Source organism: Uloborus diversus, chromosome 1 (assembly GCF_026930045.1).
Source record: "Uloborus diversus isolate 005 chromosome 1, Udiv.v.3.1, whole genome shotgun sequence".
NCBI classification, from domain to species: Eukaryota; Metazoa; Arthropoda; class Arachnida; order Araneae; family Uloboridae; genus Uloborus; species Uloborus diversus.
Window position 1 is genome coordinate 226,528,116 of NC_072731.1, and position 21,391 is coordinate 226,549,506.

The 21,391-nt window shown below is 35.3% G+C and overlaps 1 protein-coding gene across 2 annotated transcripts in view; it reads right to left on the minus strand.

Annotated features, from left to right (window-relative positions):
- Positions 1-21,391, minus strand: part of LOC129234190 (uncharacterized) — an 87,483-nt gene that overhangs the window by 32,072 nt on the left and 34,020 nt on the right. The window contains exons 1-3 of one of the 2 annotated variants that reach the window (XM_054868106.1): positions 20,309-20,422; positions 7,007-7,183; positions 1,080-1,247 (exon numbers count right to left, since the gene is read on the minus strand). In XM_054868106.1, the coding sequence (XP_054724081.1) occupies positions 1,080-1,247; positions 7,007-7,183; positions 20,309-20,336 (373 nt within the window). In that variant the 5' untranslated portion in view covers positions 20,337-20,422. Of the gene's footprint in view, positions 1-1,079; positions 1,248-7,006; positions 7,184-20,308; positions 20,423-21,391 lie in introns of those variants that run through there. The other variant, XM_054868105.1, reaches the window with a different exon arrangement.

The following is a 21,391-nucleotide window of genomic DNA, read 5'->3' on the forward strand; positions in this document are numbered from 1 at the left end:
TCTTTACTCTTAAATGTGTTATAAAAACTTCCGCAATTTTTCCTAACTAGGCATTATATGTCTTTATAATACAATTAGAAGCATGAATTTAAAAAATAAATCAAGTATTACGCAAAACGAAGAAACTTTCATTTTTTAAATTAAATTGCGAGTACTATTAATATCTTTATATGAATTTCCGATCAGATGTCAGCTTTAAGAAAATATTCTCAGACTAGAAAACTATCTTGAAGAGTAACAGAAATAATTAAAGAATGAAATTTAATTCTCGACTTTAAAGTGAAAATAATTCAAATAAATAAATGGATAAAACACCTTGCAAACGTGCTGATTTCATACTGTCATGTCAATGTATCCTGACATTTTCCTGTCATATCAATACGTATGCAATATTACAAAAGCAAGATCATCTTGCCTAGACCTTGATTTCATGCTGTCATGACAACATCTTGATATTATCCTGTCATATCAATACGTATGCAAGATTACAAAAGCAAGATCATCTTGCCTAGATCTTGATTTCATGCTGTCATGACAACATCTTGATATTATCCTGTCATATCAATACGTATGCAATATTACAAAAGCAGCCTATCTTGATATTTTCCTGATATTATGCTGCATACACCTTGTCAGTCAATATTGTGGCAGCCTGCTGACAGTATAAATGGAGTAACATAACAACATTGAGGCAGCATTAATGCAAGATGATTTTTCTTGCATGTCAACCTTTATGCAATACTGAGGCAAGATATTTTGCTTACTGGGACGTAGTATTTACTACAGCACCGAGAATCAAGCCTAGATCATTAATTCTCGAGCTGAGAGATCGTTAAAATGAAACGGCACACATTATCCTGAAGTTACAGAAAACAATTTCCGAAGTTTGCTACGAAGTGTTTAATCATAAAAAAAAAAGAGCTTGGATCGTTAGCACCTCATTTTTGTCCATCCCAATAACTGGAGCCGGTTTGAAAAAGAGGAAAGAGCGTTCAAACACTCCATTAAATAAGCCATTTAGGTGGAGCTGTTGAACGTCCAGAGGTAATGAAACCTTCGGAAGTAAAAATCAATCAAACCTTTGGGGAGGAAGAGCATCACGCGGAAGAGCTCTCCGGGTGTGGTGAAAGTGCCGCACCAAGAAGATCCTTCCCCGGTACAGGTGCTTCTCAGCCCGTCCACCGCTCTATCTGCTGTGCCTTCAGCTGCGTCATCCTGACTGGTGGAAGAAAATTTGGTTGGAGTATCTGCAAGAAACGATATTGCATTGATTTATTTCACACTTGCAATTACTAAAATGCAAGGAAAGAGAAGAAAATATGTATGCTAAGAAGAAAAATCATTTGAGATTCCAATCTTTGTGTCCTTTTTTTAAATCGAAAGTCATTGGAGTAATTGTATTTAAGACGCACCTAATTTATAATTCGACACAAAACGCATAAAGTTTTAGAAAGTTAAAACAGATAAGACAAAACTTATTTCGCTTTTTTTTTACATATATCGCTAAACTTAATTGCTTTTCGGTATGAGATATTTTTCCAGTATTGGAGAATTAATAAATACAAATTCTTTTTTGTCTGACTGATAGAAGTAAAAATGGTTGGAGTATCTGCAAGAAACGAAATTGTATTGATTCCACGCTAGAAATTATTTAAATGGAAAGAAGGAGCAGAAAATATCTATGTTAAAAAGAAAGATTTTTTGAGATTCTTACCTTTGTGTCTCTTTTTTTTTTTTTTTAAATCAAGAGTCATTGGAATAATAACATAGAAGACGAATACATAATTCGATACTAAACGCATAAAGTTTTAGTAAACTAACTCAGACAAAACTTATTTCGTTCATTCTTTTTTTTTTTTTTGCATATATTGCTCAACTTGATTGATTTTATATGTGAAATCTTGTTTTGTAAGACGATAATTAAACAATACAATTTCGTTTCTAGCCTGACTGTTGGATCAAAATGTGGTTGGAGTGTCTACAAGGAAAGAAATTATATTGAGTTCACCCCTGCGATTACAGTAGAACGTCGAAAATCCACACTAGTTGAGACTATAGGTAGCTCGGGTTTTAAATTGCTCAGATTTTCAAAAATGACCACGAAAATACCGTTGAGGAACATAGTGGGCTATTTTATCAACAAAAAAAAGTCGTTAAACATACGTGCGTACATAATATACAGTAAAGTACAGAACGCTACAATATGCAATAACATTTTTTAACAAACATTAATATAAAAGAAAATTTGAAAATATTTATAGTACTGTATGTACTGTGAGAATGCAGTAATTAAACAGTGAAAATTGAATGAACATCTGGAAAATGCACCGACTTCATTTAAAGAAAGTTGAATTAATTTCTGAAAGGGGAAACTGACTAAATCATTTTAAAAATTCATGATTTTTCGGGAGATCTTTGAGGTTCTTTTCTACCTCCCAAGTCCTTCATTTGCTTTAGTAATTAAAGTTAAGCTTGATTACTTTCTGGCTCTGTTTGTACGAAATATATCTGCTCCTTGGCCATTGTCGAGAAGTTTATTAAAACTCTACATGGAAGTGCGTTCTGATTGTTGATATTCTACTGTATTTAAATGGAGAGTGCACGAAAGAAAGGCGAAGTGCCGTTCTTTTGTTCGAGATAATTTCAATTTGGCAACACTGAGTGTTTCTAGAGCATAATATCTTTCTCTATTTAAAGAAAGGTGAAGGATCAAGGCGAAAAATCACCACAAAGTTTATTGTTCAAATGAAGGAGAGCTGGAGTTGCGTGCTTTCAGACGTGGTTTTCTGAAATACTGGAAAGATTGACATTTCGCCTCTCTTCCTTGTGCTCATCAAATGTAAAGAACGGGAAGTAAATATTTATGATAAGAAGAAAAATCGTTTGACATTCTAAACCCTCATGTTTTTATTATTATTTTTTCAATTTAAATGTATATGAATCCTAACATTTTAGACGTAATACCTAGTTTGGGACAACACAAGACAAAACTTATTTCACTTTTCTACGTATCGTATATCTAGGGACACCCCAAACTTAAATTTTTGAATAGGCGGGAATTCTCAATTGGCCGAATGATGATACTTTTGCCGAATGGAACAACAAGTTTGGCCGAATGATGATAACTTTGCCGGATGGATCTCCAAATTTCACCAAATGATGATAATGTTGCCCAATACACTGTAAAAAAAAAAAAAAATGTGTAAGGTTACCAGTGTTAATGAGTTCAACGTTACACAAATTCTGAAGTGTGTAGCATCATGGTTTTAAAAACTCAAACTGTTGGAATAACCTTTCACTATGGTTTCAATAAAATTCAAAGCTCATGCGTGAAGATAAAAATCACCGCCCTCCCCCCCCCCCCTCCCCCCTGAGCAGGTAAACTCTTATAATCGAAATGCAAACCGTCCTTGGAGACGGAGCGGTAAAAGCTCTTGCTCTGAGAATCTGTTGAGGGTTCGAACACAACTCATGTCAGATAAATAAATACCTTTGGCAAATTTGTGCTTTTTTTAACGTTGTTTTTCTTACTTTACAACTCATGTTATTTCCTGTCTAAGTGCAATAAAAATGTTTTGTTTGTATATTAAAATTTAAAAATATTGTATATTAAAATAATTAGCTGTTAAAAAGCATGAACTTGATAAATCTTTCAAGAATGTCTGATGAAAGCTTAATTTTTACAAATGTGTAACCTTTCAAGCAATTTCTCTGTAAGCATACACAAAATTATGGTGTGAACTTACACAGTAATGAGTGAGACGTTACGCTATAGTTACGTTACCGTGGTGTAACCTTCCACAAGCGATGTGTAACTTTACACCAGTTAAGTTACTCGAGAGCAGTGGAGGCAGCTAAACTGCCACCGATTTTATGGACTAAGGTTACACAACATTTTTTACAGCGTAGAACTCCAATTTTTGCCGAATGATGATATTTTTGCGGAATCGTCGTACAAAATTTGCCGAATAGGAAAATTTCTGGGAAATCACAGTGACCACTCATCGGCGTGCCCCTGCGTATATTGCTCAAATTAATTGATTTTGGGTATGAAATCTTTTTTTAGTAGATGGGAATGAATAGTGCTAGCTATCCTTAAAAAAATTTAAAGATTAAAAAAATTGCATGTATATGGGGGAGGGTGGCCCAAAGCGGGTAGGTTTTCGAAGAACGCTCGAAAATTGTAATTTTTGGATTTTAATCGCAACAATTTCGGTTTTATTTCCTAGCAGGGTTCTTACTTAAAAATAAAAAGTGATTTTTGTATTATTTCAAACCCAATAATTATTTATTATCAAACTTAATAAACATGTGAAAAACCCGCTTTGCCCTACCAGGTAGCCCAAAGCGGGTAAGCTTAACTAATTGTGGTTTGGCACATTGGCCAATCAAATATGAAGTTCTAAATGATTAAAATAGTTGACTAGCTACCTGCCATTATATAAAAAAATACATAAAATAGTTGTACTTATCCAATTTAAAGTCAGTACATTTGTTTATAAAACATAAAGAAATAACTGAGTTGATTAATAGGCTAATTAATTGTGCCATCCTACAAAATTACACTTATCTTATTGAAAGAGAAAATCTAAGTCAGCACACGAGTCAAGAAATTTTAAATAAATATATGATTAAATCCTATACCCGCTTTGCCCAAAAGCACGTTTTTTTATTTCAATAATTATAACCTTAAATTAATAATTAAAAAAAACGGAATGATCATCGTAGTTTACAGGTGGATAGTGTCAGAATAAGTTAATAATTCACAATCAAAAAAATAAGCTGGTCTTCGACTAATCACAAGTTACAAAATTTCATTTTTTTTTTTTTTTTTTTTTTTTAAGAAATGTATCATTTTTTTATTTTGAGCCTAGTTGCGCCATGCTGCTTTACTGCTGCTTCGCTGGAACTGATAATAACTCGGGGGTGTTCGGGTAAATACGGCATAAATATTCATCGCCGCTAACACACTATGAGAGGGAGGGGGCATACGAAAGCCTACCCACTTTGAGCCACACTCCCCTACTATATTTATAGTAGACTCCCACAAATCCGGATTGGAAAAATCCGGACCGAAAGTCGGGGACATTTTTTTCAATAAAAAAATCGTTAAAACCCACGTGATTGTTCCGCATTGCACTGCAAAAAAAATTGTGTAACCTTACTTCATAAAATCGGTGGCAGCTTAGCTGCCTCCACTGCTCAGGAGTAATTTAACTGATACAACTGGTGTAAGGTTACACATCGCTTGTGGAAGGTTACACCATGGTAATGTAACTATAGCGTAACGTCTCACTCATTTCTGCGTAAGGTTGCACCAGAATCTTGTGAATGCTTACAGAGAAATTGCTTGAAAGGTTACACATTAACAAAAATTAAGCTTTCATGTGACTTTCATGAACGATTTCCCAAGCTCATGCTTTTTAACAACCAATTATTTCAATACACAATATTTATTTATTTTAATTATACAAACAAAACATTTTTATTGCACAAAGAGAGGAAATGTCCTGAGTGGTGTTTGAAACCTCAACAGATTCTCAAAACAAGATCTTTTACCGCTCCGCCACCAAGAACGGTTTTTATTTCGCTTATTAGAGTTTACCTGCTCTCCGGTGATTCTGATATTCACGCATGCGCTTTGAATTCTGCTGAAACCATAGTGCTAAGTTCTTCCTACAGTTTGAGTTTTTAAAACAATGATGCTGCACACTTCAGAATTGGTGTACCGTTGCAGTCATTAATACTGGTACCTTACACTTTTTTTACAGTGTGCATAACTGACATGCATTCTTTTCCGTCGCGTTGTTGCATGTTCAACAAAAGCAACTTCATTTATGATGCGACCATTCGTTCCATTAGCCTGGATTTTTGAAAGTCTACTGTATATAGCTTATTTCTTAACACTTTCAGGAGCAGTGGTTGCGCTGTGAAACCACTAATTTATGAAAAAAATTTTCTCTCTTTTTTCCGAATTTTTTGAATCAAAATCGCTTGAGTCATCTTCTTTTAAGTTCAGTGAACAACATTAGATGGCAGAATAACAAAAAAAAATTTTTCGTAGGCTCAATTTCTTGTTCAAATCATCAAATTTTAAATTTTTCGTTTACCCCAAAAATTGGAATTTTTTTCAGATTTTAAAATTTTTAATTAGCGCTGAAAGAGTGAATCATTTTTCTTTTTTCCTGAGGTAGTCAATCGTATTGTTCGAAAAGATTCAAATTCATTTTTACATGCATAAACATGTTTTTGTCCTTCCCCAGGTGGGGGGTGTGAATAAATAGGGACACCACCCCCCAGTGAAAAAAAATTCTGAAAAAAAAATTTTTTAACTGAAAAATCTATGTCTAGATGATCAAATAAACCCATTTGTGGTGTTTTTTCTTAAGATTTCTCAAAAATTAATGACGCGCCCCTGAAAGGGTTAATAGTGAAAGTCTCAATATTTTTAATCAGCTTAAAAATGTAGCTTAAAATCTTAAAACTTTGATTACTTTTTAGAAGTACAAATACATAAACTATGTTGCATAAGTTATGTTTTCATTAATAGTGTTTGTACTATATTAATGTAAATTAATAAATAAAACTGAAGATATACATTAGTTTTGAGAAGTTTTTCTTATTTTATATATTTATTGTTTCTAACTATTTTCTATTTTATTTATTTATATTTTTAACCTTGTGGCAACAGTTAAGTATTTCGTGCATGAAAAGACTCCAAAAATTCTATAGATCATCAAATTATAAAAACTTTTCGTACAAAACTTGTAAAATGGTACTCATAGCTATTTTTTCAACTGTCTGTTGAGTTATTTCTGTTTTCTGAACATTCCGAATTTTACAATGGATGGAATTTCAATGGCTTTACATTTGCTCCAATCATTTTTCACTCAAGAAGCTGATTGATTCACCATTTTCTTAAACGACGGCCACTGTATTAAGTTTCTACTTATATTGATGAGTGAGTGAAAGAAAGCAAGCAAACAGTTCATGCGGGGACGCTTACCGCATACTGGCGTATCACCTGTCCAATCGCCAGTGTCTTCACATCGTCTATAAAAATTACCACCTATGTATGTTTCTGTATCACAGTAATAATGGATGACGTCACCGGGTACGTAAAAGTCTTGACGTGGTCCGTAATTACCCCACTGTGGAAAATCGGGTGGATTGCATTCTGGAACTGAAATGTAGAAAAGAGCATTGGACAAATCGTCTATTTAACAAAAATAAGAAATTATTCTTAGTATGGAAAAAAATAAAAATCATACCTTAATAGATAGAAAGCAAATATTTAGTAAAGAAATAGCTTAAATATCGATATTTTATAATAAGACACGAGTTTGTTTGACAGCCTTCGAAAGGAGTTTTTGATGTATAAATTCTTTGAGAATCAGTTTCAGCTATCTTGAAGTTTCATCGGCTAACGGAACTCTTGGAGCTATATTTTCCCCGAAGAAGCCCAAGATTAACATAACAAAAACACATCTTAAAATATTATTTAAAGTAGGTAAATAGTTTATAAGTGCTTTCTGCAAAGAAAATTAAAACTAGTATGCTATGATCATCACGAAATTTGCTTCTATATTTTTCTTAAGTTTTTTCTTAAGTAATTCTTATATCACAAAACTTTCAGAGTGTGCCATTACCTTGAACACTGTAAAAACGATTCAGAAACGTTCCTGGAAAATAATGGGCAGCTAATGTGTCCAATTTCTTCCAGTAACATATCTTACAGAAACCAGGAATGTTTCCCGCTAAAATTCAGCAACCTTCCTGAAATATTCAGAGTTCTTCCCGTTTAAAGCCAGTCGTGTCACTGGAACTTTAGAGTATACTTTGGTAGGTATAATATAATTGCTTGGCACCTTCCTGATTTATCAAGAAAGTTCAAAAAGCAGTATTACAAACATGGTCATCACCATAGGTAAGACAGAATTGCAAGTAGGCATCAAGAATTTTACTCGCCTGCAATTCTTGCAAAGCTTCGTGGTCCATAGACTTTCGGAGCCTTATCAGTCTGGACGCGCTGCAACCGACCTGATGCCGATACACTTTATAAACACGCTCAGTTAATGTTTAAACTGGGAGCTAAAAATATTTTTCACAACAGTGAGAAATTTACATTCGTGCGACTTGTAGCAATTCAGGAAACTTTTTGACAATGATACTTGATTTTTCCAGGCAGTGGATAAAAACCATTGAAATCCTGAAACGTTACACGGAAATACTCAATAACGTTTCGGAATTTTTTTACAGTGAAGCGATTGGCATCAAAAAAATATCATCACTAATACACATGACAGTACAGTATTATATGTAAACAAATTACGTTTCAAATCAGAGAGGTTGCCAAAAAATAGTACATCTGCTTACAGTCAGACAGAAATTTTCAAAAAGCGGCCAGAATGAGTTGAACCAACATGTTTTACAAAATGTTTAGAAAAAGGAATTTAGTAATGAACTATGAAGGCCTTGATTACTTCTTGACCCATTGATATAACCTTCAGCTTCACATGGCTCATCTGTATAATTTTGTGATGCAACATTATTCACGAAACTTTTTCTGTGGTGTCGGTTGAGCATCCCTTAAAACGTCAAAACTAGAAACTTTTAAAAAATTCACGAATTCAATACTTTTTCCTCTGTTTCCGATACAGAAAAAGGTTCTGAAAGGTGAAGTAGTATCAAGTAAACCTCTGGTAGTTAAAAGGTTTTGTGGGATTTTTTTGGAAGATTCAAAAACTCCTCATGTATAACATGTACACAGTATAACATGAGGCTTACAGAAGTAAATAAAAGAAACACAAAAGTCAAACAAAACACAAACACATCCAAAGAAGTAACTAAAGAAATACAAAAGCAAAACAAAATATAACAATATAGGGGCATTCCAAGGTATTTTTGACATTTATGTAGAGTCTGTAACGTGACCTTTTTTGCCATAACTTTTTAATTTACTGTTTGATTAGCAAAATTTTTTATTTTCATCTTTTCCTACCAACACACCAGCTAATATTAAAATAATTTGCAAATCAAACGGTAAATTAAAAAGTTATGGCAAAAAAAGGTCACGTTACGGACTCTACATAATGTCAAAAATACCGTGGAATGCCCCTATAAAAATACCTAGACACAGTAGAAAATTCGTGTAACACTTTTCTGCTAAATAAAAATAGTTCTACTTAAAATTGTTGTGTTTTTTTTCTTTTTTTTCCAAATAAGATTAGAAGTAGTGCGGCATGGCACATAAATAAACAAAGTAACTTCACTAGTAAAATATATTTCATTTTCCGAACATGCTTTAGAACATATGAAGCAGTGAGAAGCAAAGGGATGTAAGTGGCAAAATGAAAAATTTGGAGATAACCAGTACAAATGTTAGGTGAACCTCTCCTCTGTCTTGGGGCAAGAGATGGTACTAGTAGCTCTGGTAGGTGCTGCTATACAGCATGATTTAGAAAAAAAAATCAATGAAAGCCTACCTAAGACGTTATCTTTAAATGCGTTTTACGCAAAAATTCAAAAAGTCCACTTACATCCTTTTGCTTCTTACTGTCTCATATGTGAACGTACTAAATTTACGAAGTTAATTGAAACTTATATAACTTATGAAGTATTACTTAGTTCTGAATGACTTTTAACAGAAAGATGTTTTGAAGCCTCCGTTCAACAGTTTCACAGGGACTCCGAGAAGTCTCAACAATTCAAGCATCATATTGTGCAACATGAGATCAAGCACACACGATAAACCAAGCTAAGCTAACCTCGCTAAACCAAGCAGGGGGTCAAACCGTTTCATTTCGCCTACGGAAAAGCATGTCATTGTGCATACGGTGATGACTTCGACCGCTTCAAATCTTATCTCACGCGTTCGTTTAACCTCCTTCACATCATGCAAATGCCAACTTTCTGAGAGATTTTCTGCGAGTTTTGTTTTTGCGTTCTCTGGCAACTGCTTATTTCTTTGTTCAAGAGAACATCAAACCTACAACGAAACGTGCACAAAGCAGAAAACGGTGACGATTTCGCGTTTGTACCATTCATTTTTCATTTGAGTGAAGAGAAAAGCATAGTAATGATGGTTTTTTCATAAGCAAGGACGATTTACCTGTAGTGAAAAGAAAAAAACGTGTAATGAAATAGAAAACTGAAATATGTAAAGTTAATAACAACACGATAGCCTGAACTTAGTTTAGAAAGTGCAGAACCTTCTTATAAACACCAGCATATATTGCAGCATTGGACGGTTATATGTGTGTGCGCATGCAAGTTGAGAAGGGTGGAAGTTACAGTAGTAATTAGTGCCGCTATCTAAAGAGAAATTAAAGTTTTTATAATATAAAGGGGAGAAAAACGAAGTTTTGGATTTCCAAATTTTACCATTCTACTTACATAACAATTTGTATTTTTATAATGAATATAAAAATCAACTACTTAACTAATCTACGTATTAAATGAATATATTTCCTAAACTTGCGCAAGTATGTGCATATTTGCTTTTTGCTCATAACTTGTAAAAACATGCGCATCTGATACAGAATCAAGGTCGTAGTCAGGCAGGGTTTGACTCCCGTCCTCCTCCCTTACAGCCAAACGCTCACAAAATACTAATCGAGTACAAATACAAAATACTGATAACAAAGTAAAATTTTACGTCATACGGGAAAAAAAATCTTACAAAACATTTTCTAAAACTTTGAATTATATCTAAATTTTTGCAATTTTCTCATCGTATTGCTGTACATTACACCAGAAATGACTAGAGTGCAGTTTTACCTTCGGTTTCTTTCTGCTTTCGAGCACTCTAGAGTGAATATTAAACTACCTGACTTGTTTTTTAACGACACATAATCAAAGTGTCTACTATAAAAAATGGTTAAGAGTCTACGAAGACAAAAAAAAAAAAAACGCATGGGATCCTCTGGATTTATAAATAATTCTTAAATGTATATTCTGTCACGATTAGATAGAATAAAAATAAATACAATATTTTTCGTAGTTGAATTTGCATTAAAATTTCAATTTTCGCCCCTTACGGAAAATACTGCAAAACACAGCAAAATTTTACAGAATACAAAAAATCAAAACATCAATATTAATTTTTTTGGTACTTAAAGGGGGGAAAAGTACAAATTTTGATGCTTTTGAAGCTGGGGCAGGGCATGTGTCTCAGTTGCATTTCTGTAGGTAGGTCAGGTCATTCTTACAAAAATAGTACCAATTCTGTGCGGCACGTGATTTTTTTTTTTTTGCCAATTTTCATAGTTATCAAAAAAGTAATCAACATTTTTCATTCAACATTAAATTTCGTATAATCAAGTGTCAATGTACATAAGTAATTTATGAAGGGCTTAGAAATATTTTGTTTTGGAATAAGATGGAGATTATTAAGTGTCGCAGCTTCAAATCATTAGGACTTAAAATGTCCTTTCAAACAATGTTGTGATGTAACAGCGATATAAAATATCAGTTCAATTATATCTTTTACGTTAAATTATTGTAGCAATAAAATTTTAAAAACATTTTTTTTACAAATTAGTCCGAGCATTTTCTACAGTTCATACTGTTCACTGTGTCACGGCCATTTTGAAAATAAAATCAGCAATTTCATTGAATCTGGTGATATTTTTAAAAAGTGTTAAAACTATTGCTTCTGTGCTTAGTTAAATTCCTCATACTGCAGTCAACAAACAAAAAGGGAGTCTTACTCTTTTTCAGATAGTTAACTTGAACTGCTGAGTGTCCAATCCGTTATATTTATATTATTGATTTTTCAAATGTCCCCCCCCCTTGAAATTGTACACACAAAAACAGTTTTAGAATCATTATTCCTTTTGCATGCTTGTTCTGTAATTGTATAACTTTTCTTTATGACTGGAACGACTTTTCTATGATTATTTGTACACACTGTTATACGAAGTGATCAAAATGCTTTAAAACAAATTTTAAATTCAGACTGAGCTGGCGGTGTATTTCATGTATTTCTACCTTAGTCCGCGCTATAGGGCGGTAACTTACTGTATGTACCTGCCTTGCTTTCAATATTCGAGTTGAACCGAACCATTGCTTCGGTCACTCGTCTGGTCAGTGCTAATTCTGTATTAGCTACCAGTTTGTTTGGCAATCTAGGCTTCCTTAAGAGATTTTCCACTTCCAGCTCAGTCACTCCTATGCCGGGCTGATGAGTGCTAATAAGCACGAAGCTGTAGTCCTCTGCTGGAATTGACTGAGCTGGCGATGGTGGTGTATTTCATAAATTTTAAATTACTTACAAACCATTACTAATCTATCATGCACAAAAAATTGGAGAATCAGTAAAAAAATATATGTGATTTGTTGGTAGAGATTATTAATATTGATAAAACAAAAATAGCACAAATCAAGTCCGACAGTTTTGAATTTTTTTATTCAAAACTGTCGGACTTGATTTATACTATTTTTGTGAGAATGACCCAATATCAGTCGACATCATTGCGTCATCGTTAGAATAATGCAAGTCTCTGCAACCTCTTATAGAAACATATGGCAAGCGACTTCTCCGACAGACGCTGTCATTAAGGCCGCTTGTCTGGGAGCACAGAGAGCAAAAGGGCATCTCCTTCCATTTATCTCTCTCCCTCCATCGGATCTTGGGAGAAAGTGTCTTTCCTCCAAGCAGCTTCCGAACTCGCATTGTTCGGGCGGCACAATGTCCCTTCCCCCATCCATCTTCATCTCCGTCTGCGAGCGGAACTTCCGCCACAGCTCATTGTCACTCGTCGATAGGTCCACTCGTTGTGTTCCGGAAGTGAAAGGACACATTCGATACAGTCACAGTGAGATCTAATCTGAAGCCCGTGATCTAAATTTGGATAGATTGAGGACATCAGAAATATTTTCAGGTTGCTAATGTGTAACAAAGTGGACAGCGAGGGAGACAAGTGGTGCATTCACACCGATTGCGACACAGACAGAATTATGTGAGGAATGTTCCGCTCACATCATTGGTTCTGTGTGACACGCCCTCTTGCCGCCAATCCCCTACTCACTGGTCTTCATTCAATCCAACATAAAAAATGGCATTCATATTTACGTGATTGTGCTATTACGAATTACGCGTGGATTTTTACGCATGGAATTAATAAATCTTCACAGGTGGTGCAATACCCATTACATAGTCATACGTGGAAATATATTTCGGGAGGGGATAATATTAGTGAAACTGGTGTAAGGTATTAAGGACTGGTGTAACGTATGGAATCGCGGACGTAAACATTTTTTGGCTAAACAATGCGTCGGTCGACTTATTTCAGGAGAGGTTACGGTGCCCTTGTCCTAGCTCAACCCACACCAATCTATCCCAATAATGCTCAACCTGTGATCCACGAGCAATTTTCATGTGGCCCAAGAACAGCTAGTGAAAATTAATCTGCCTCATTTTTATAGTTGTAATTAAATCTATTAACGAAAACTTATAAGTTCACCTCATTTCACATAATATAAACGTTGTGAAAATATTATTTCTATCATATTGTTTTCAGTGCAATCAATTTTTGGCACCTAACTCTATATCTTTCCGCAATTGGAAAAAGTTCCCAGGAAATCCCCGTGTAAGCAAACAACATTCTAAGTTGTCTTTTTTTCTTTGTAAGAGAATGTGAGTGTGCGCGAAGCCCAGCAGCTCTGTGGTAGGGCTTCCGCGGCACAGGCCCGGATTCTATTCCCGGGTTGGGCATGGTCGACTCGGCCGTTCATCCATTCAGTGGGTCGATTAAAAAGTACCAAGCGTGCTTGGGAACTAAACTCTGGGGGTTACGATTTCGGTGACCACCTAACCGGAACCACCTTGCATCCCAGAGCCCTCGGTCAGGAAAACTGAGATGGGCACGGTAGGCCTTGGCCCCTATGGGCTGTTACGTCTCTTCGTTTGAATTTGATTTAGTATATAACTGTTTATCTAATTCCAGGAAACTTTTTCTCCCTTAAATGGTAGAAAAAGTTGTTACTGTGTAATAAAATAGCTTTTTTTCCCTTAGACATTTTAATTTGACGTTCCTCCATTTGTACCGTGAACTGAAGAAACTTTGCATAGTCCCACCAAATGTCTGTGTAGTTTTCATTCAAAATGTCATATTCCAAAGCTTTTTTCTTTGCAAACGAATCCTACTAAATGCTTGAAAAAAAAAAAGATAAACATTAATAATATTCCAACTGCGCAGCACAATTAGCATCCTAGATCACGTTTCTGCACGTGCTTAGATTGTAACATTTTAAATTCTAATTGCAGATGAGATGCAAACTTCCGAGAGCATCATCAGAACGTGAGAGATTTATCTGCCAATAAGTGCTTTTCTGTATGCAGCGTTCCAGAGCGATAGAAAAGCATAAGATTATTTTTCCAATTGAAATCCCTCTCTTCCCGTAATAGGATTTCCCGCCGTCGTAAGAAAGAAAAAGAGAAACTGTTCTTTGTGCGGAAACTTCGATTGGAATCTTACTCCTCTGCGGATATTTAAATGTGGAACAACTTCCCCGGCATTGTTTAAAGCTCAATAGAACTCGCTTTTTTCGCTCCATTACCCTCTCATTTTGTTCTGGAGATAAAGGCGAGGAACGGAAGGATTGGTTTAACTGTCCATTCTCCGCGGATTAAATCAAAGGGTGACGTAAAGAAAATTGAATTCCGACGGCTGATCAAGCTCGTGTTTTCCATTATTAGATACATATCGTCCCACACGCAGACAAAAACACGATTTCATTGGATTTCGTACGGTGGAAGGTGATGGGAGTTTGCCATTTTTGGCGAAATTTCTCATTATGCTTTATAATGGGCTTCTTTTTCTTTCAAATTTAAAAGATGCCTATAAAATCTGCTTTGAAATAACAATCAAAACAAAAAACGTGTTTCATTTTCTTTCCGGGGCTGTGCATGTCCGTTACAATGATATGCGTAAAAAATAGTGTTTAAAAACTAATTTAATTGAATACTTGAAGTAAGAAATGAGCAAAAATCTAAAATTAAGCTCATACTATCTTCTCACAGCTGATATGGAATTGGCAAACGTCCAGTTAAGACGAGTCCATCTTAAGGAGGAAAAAAATAAAAGTTTGATGGTCGTGTTTCGTTCAAATCAATGTGACTCAATGACTGCTTAATTCACAGGCTAAAACACATCTGAAGATGCTGGCATCCCTGAAAACTAATAGATGTGTTCATTTCCGCCTGTAAACGGATGTTAGCCTTTCCATATCATGGGTGGTCAGACTATACACTGTACTCATTCACTGCTGCATGCTGTAAAAAAATCATTTCACCCCAATTCTATTTCTTTTGATTGCTGTAAGCTTTTAGTAAACTTGCTTTGTCTTGTGAGTGGGAAAGCTTTGAAAGGAAAGATGCCAAAAACAAATATGAAAAACAGCAGTTAAAATTAAAAAATTAATTTCAAGGCTGAAAATAACTCAAGTTTTCACTGCTTTTCTCGATTCAAGACATCAATTTAACATCATCAAATTCAAAAATTCTCACAGTATACTTATTATTTATTTCTTCTATTTCCTTTTGTCGAAATCTAACTGGATTTCCTTCGCCCTCTACAAATAGAATGCATAAAATATTCAGATACTTAAATAAGGGGATTGCACGTTCGTTAGCGTCGCATGTTTTTATTGGCTATCGTAGTAGAAGAAACGGCGCAGTTGCAACATGTTTAAGTAAAAAGAACTGATAGAAGAGGGATAGGGGTATTAAAAAACACAGAAGAATAATGTCGTAAATACTGTGACGCTAACTGCTTCTTCCTGTTTATTAAGTAGGAAAAAGGGATAAATTTTTTCCCACGCATGACAAGGGAACACTCCTACTGCCAACGTTACCATCAAAATTCTGGAACAGACATCTGTAATATGAATTAATGATAGAGTTAAATTTCGGAAGAATATGTAGAACACAACATTTACCTTTCGTTTTCGCAAACATAACTCGAAAGCTATCATTGACAGATTTTATGAATGTCGAAATGACAATGCGACTACTTATTCTCGTGGAAGATCTTGCATTAGTGGATGAGATATGACCCAATTTGGAAAGATCTCTCCCGTTTCGCTATCAACAACAATTATCCGAAACTAATTTGCTTTCCTCCTGACCTTTGATTCATCGGACGAAATAACGTTTAATTAAAGGACGGATTATAACCACTGATAAACAGGAATGAGTCGTTTATAGAAATATGAAAATGATTATTGCTCTTCACTGCAATCAACTTGTTTTAAATTATGGTTTTGGTTTGTGCAAGAGTGCACGTATTTGATACGCTACTATTTTCTGTTGACAGAAAAGACGGACAAAAAATATGTATATAATGCTGTTTATAAAATAAAAATTGCTTCCTATTTCACTGCAAGAGTTCTGTTTAAATTACCTATGTTGCAGTTTAATAGCAATTAATAAAACAAAAGAGCACACTTCGTTAATGGAGGCAGTGAGAAGCAAAGGGAGAAAAGTGAACTTCTGTGCCAAAATCGAGCTCTAAGTAGGCTTTCATTGAAAACTTTTTCTAAATCATGCTGTGCAGCAGTACCTGATAGAAGAGTACCTATGTTCCTATCAGAGTTACTAACAGTACTATCTCTTGACACAAAATAAAGGGGAATTTCTTCTATTCAACCATTTTCACCACTTGTTTCCCAATTTTCAGATTTGGCACCTGCTGGGTTCTATTTAACTAAAAGCATGTGAACACGTTTTAAAATTAAAAGAAATATTTAGTTCTAGAACCAGTGACGTAGCGATGGAGGTGGATCAACCCGGTGTAGGTACCCAGGGGTGCCCACGAGGGGGACTGATGTCGTACACTGGGCCATTGAAATTTTTAAGGGAGGGGTGATTTTCTAGGATTTTTTATCTCATTTTGGGCTGGGCCGTACGCCATTCACCTTAAAAATTGTGTACTCTTGTCTAAGCCACATTGACAGGTGTCGCATTTGGAAACTTGGTCCTTGCAAAAATTCTCCATTCCTATTGCGAGCTATTGGGAGATGAACGGCACTAATATCATGAAAATATATAATGTATGAGGAGTATAAACAGGTACACAAAATTTCGACTCGAGAAACACATAAAAACCGATGATTCGAGTACCCGTGCAATTGTCAATCGCAGTAAAAACGTATAGGAAGATGTTGCCCTTTACTACTAAAGAAAAGGCATCTTAAGAGCGGAACTGCAAATCGAAATGCTTCAGAAGTTCAACGATTGACGGAGAATGGTTTTTCGTAACTATTTAGACATAACTTTCCCGATGAATTGAGATAGTATATGGCTTTATACTTCAGTCACCATGCTCACCAGATCTTCCATGCCTCGATTTCTTTTTATAAGGACAGCTAATGGCTCTTATGTATCAGACTCACAATGAAAAGGGAAGAAAGCTTCGTTTTCAGATTTTCAGAAGTGCGTGTCGTGTCTGATGTTTTTCAGAAAGTTTTATAATCCTTCTTTCGTCAGTGCATCGCGTGCACAGCCATTGCTGATTACTGCTTGGTATTTTTTTTTTGGGGGGGGGGATCAAGGGTCATTAAAATGTGTTTTTGTAAATTAATCGTAATTTGAGCGTTTTACATCCAGTAACAACATTACTTTCGGTGCTCTCGAGCACAGATTCAGACCACGTATTCTCTGATGAAAGCTTCATGTATACTATCACCTCTAAAAGTTCTTTCATATTAATTATACAAAAGTACACAACTTGACGGATTTGCATAAAACTTGGCATAAACTTCAATCATATTAGGACCTAAAAATTAAAAATTCTTTTTCGGAAACAGGATGGATACCTCCTCCTTATACGCTTTTTGTTTTACGTTCGAATTCGAATATCATTTACCGTTTGGACCTGCATCAAAACCGCAGCCTCAGAAACATTCCCGCCACCTGTAGCGTAAGATCATTGCTGAGGCCGCAGAAGAAACAATGAAAACATTCGGCAACACATGTAAGGACGTCGTAATGGAGTGCTGGATAGCATTAGCCACTCACGATTTGACTTTGTGAGGCGACTGTGATTACGTCATTGTCCGTGATGAATGGTCGAGTGAAGAATGCGTTGGGGGCGAAAGTGACCCTGGCGGTGAGAAATGACAAGCAATAATCGTAAGAATCTTTCCGACATTGTTCTCACACAATTCGAGCAATTCTCGTGGAGGATGGGCGATAATTCACTGTAACTGCTCTTAAGGGGCATTTTGAAAGCAATCCCACTAGTTTTGTATTTCAATCGTTATATTATACAACAAATAGGCGCAGTTTTTCATTTTCATTTTCTCTGTGTCTTTTTAATGGAGCTGTGTTTGATTAAAAGGTGAATTCGAAAAAATATATTTATATATTTCGTGTCAATATAGAAAGCAATAACTTTTCTACGAAAAGGAAGGTTTTTGAAGGTCGCTAAGAATACTCTTTTCTTCACAACACTTTCAATCGGACCAAAGTTAGCAATTTACTTTTCGTTTAAATTATGAAATTTTCCAAATTATATTGTATCATTGGCCGATAAAAACATCTAATCTGATGTAAATTACTGAAATTATCGATTAAGTTCAAAATTAATGACCAAGGTTTTTATGTAACCGTGGGTGTAAAAAGATGAGAAAATCACCATAATTAAATCTCAGTTTGTAAAAATAGTAGTGAAATTCCACTACAACGAACTTCAAGGAGCCCCAAATTTTGCTCGTTGTAAATAATTTCGAGTAATGTACTGGAAATTGAATCGGGACTAAAAATGTTCGTTGAAACGGATATTTCGTTGTATTGATATTCGTTGTAACGGGATTTTTCTTTCAAGTGCGCCTCTCCCAGATAATAAGCCACCGCTTCGTTCCCGCTCTTGCTCCTGATATGCTCCAGCTGCGACAATTTTACTATACATTTATGCACCTTTTGAATTCCATATTTTAATTTGCAATTTTTACTATAAAAAAGAACATTAAAAAATTAATAACGTATTGCATTTAAGCAAACATGTTTTGTTTTGTGTTTAGTCTTTTTCATTTGATGAAATATTCTGCTAAATATATTTTGCTTTATAAAATTATTACTGCATAAATAATTTTAGAATTTACTAGTGGCACCCGCACGGCTTTGCCCGTAGTAGAAACTTTAGAGGTCTTTTGGTTCGCCTGTATATTTACAAATAATGTATGATGCATTTCTCGCCAATTGGCATGCCCATGTTACGATTCCACGTTATGATAACTTGATAATTTACTCGTCCATCTTATGATAGTTTTGTTCTTAAAATTGGAATAGAAAAAGAACCACACCGAATTTTCGAAAAATCGCTTCGAGATGCACACCCCCATGCTACAAACTAACTTTGTGCCAAATTTCATGAAAATCGGCCGAACGGTCTAGGCGCTATGCGCGTCACAGAGATTCAGACATCCAGACATCCTCCGGACAGAGAGACTTTCAGCTTTATTATTAGTAAAGATATGAACAGGCTTTAAAGTCTTTTTTACAAGACTTGATGGTTCATGTAGCATTCACATTTTTAATTTTCTTTTTTCCACTTTCTGAATCAAGTGATTACTAAGAATAAAGAAGTGGCTAACCAAATTAAAAGTGTTCACACCTTTTAATAGATTTTTTTTAAATCTTGAAAATTGAAAGAGCCTAGGAGCAGGGGGAAAATTAAGGGAAGGCTCCAGGAGAACACAGCTACGGAGCGCTCCGGCCTCAGCTCCAACACCCTAGTGACTGTTAAAAAAACACAACAAGCAGTATTTATTTTGATTCAAAAAAATTGACCTACATACCACCCTCACGACAATAACAAGAGTAATAAAACATCAAATTGGTAAAAACCATTACGTGGAATTCGAAATCTTATCGTAACGCAAACAAAGATAAACCTGCCTTTTGTTAACTTAAATTTCGAAAAATTATCGAGAGAGAGATGAAAACTTCTCTTTGTGCGCAAATTATATACTTGACTGCCATTCTCCACTCCCTTCTAAATTTGTCCGGTTATATTTTATACTGCTGTATGCCGTATGCAGGTAAAGGGCAGTAACTACAAAATTTTCATATTTTTTGCATTTTGTCATCTATTGTACGTTAGCTTTATTGTACAAGCTTGCTTATTTAGTTTCCGCTGTAAATTTAAAAAAAAAAAAGTCTAATTTCAGGATTTCCCTATTGTTAGTGTTGAACCCCAAACTCGTTTTTTTAAATATCTCCAAAAGTTATTTCTGCAGATACTGCCGTTTACCTGCTTACGGCAGTATAGACCCTCTCCAAAACCACGACCTGGACCCTTACCTCCTACCAGGTCTTCAACAGTGTTCATTGCTAGAGTTTTCAGTACTTTTTGCTCTTCTTCTAGTTCGGCAGACAATCAGAATGTGATGTCAGAGGTTAATAAAAAGGGATTCACTTCGACAAACAGAGAACACGGAGACAACATTGTATCTGACACACTTTGACCGAAGCGCTGACGCAAAAATGAAAAACGGTCCCTATTAATCAGCATACAATGCAAATGTCAACGGCGCAGAACTCGGCCGATTTGTTGGCGTCGATAAAAATCGCAGCTCATTTACACATTCGGAAAATACTGCAACAATGAAATCATTCCCGACGAAGAAGAGCATTGGCAGGAATCGACGAACAATGCGCCGTTGCCAAACTCGGAAGACAAAAGAAGAGAAATTCATTGTAAACGAGGTATGCTCACGAAACACTGGTGCCGGTAATGATGCAGTTTATGATAATGAAGAAGATGGCCCGTAACATGGAAAAAAGACTTTGCGCAAGATTCGAAACCTTTTAACTCTTTTTTATTTGTTCTCCCAAGACGTCTTCGGAGCACTTTTTTTTTCGCTTCGTTGCTTCATTATTTTTATGCATGGTGGTAGCGATTTGAGTTAATAGGCATTTTAACTTTCTTTTATTTGTGCGCCTGGCCTATTTTACCTAAGAATGAGATCAGTAAATGTGGTTGCATCATTTCTCTGCCGAAGAAGTTTGCGTAGAATCAATCATGTACTTTCTCTCTCTGTGTGTGTGGGAATAAGAGTTCTTCCTCTTTTTTTTTCTTTCCAGATGATATCAGCTGACCTTCGCCAGCATTCGGACGGAATCGTGAGAAGTGTGTCCATAGGACCGTTGGAAAGAATGATGAGACAAACCGAATACACACGCAAAAACTGATTGGCATGAGGAGATTGATTGGCGTAAACATACGGTTGATTGGTTTGTTCAGTCATCGTTAATAAAAACCTTTGGTACAAGAGATGCGAAAGAACACTCTGGAGATTCAATTCATATTGCAATGAGAGTTTTCGTGACAAAAGGACAAAAATCCAGTTTTTATTTTTTCAAAACAGTAGTTATTCTATTTTA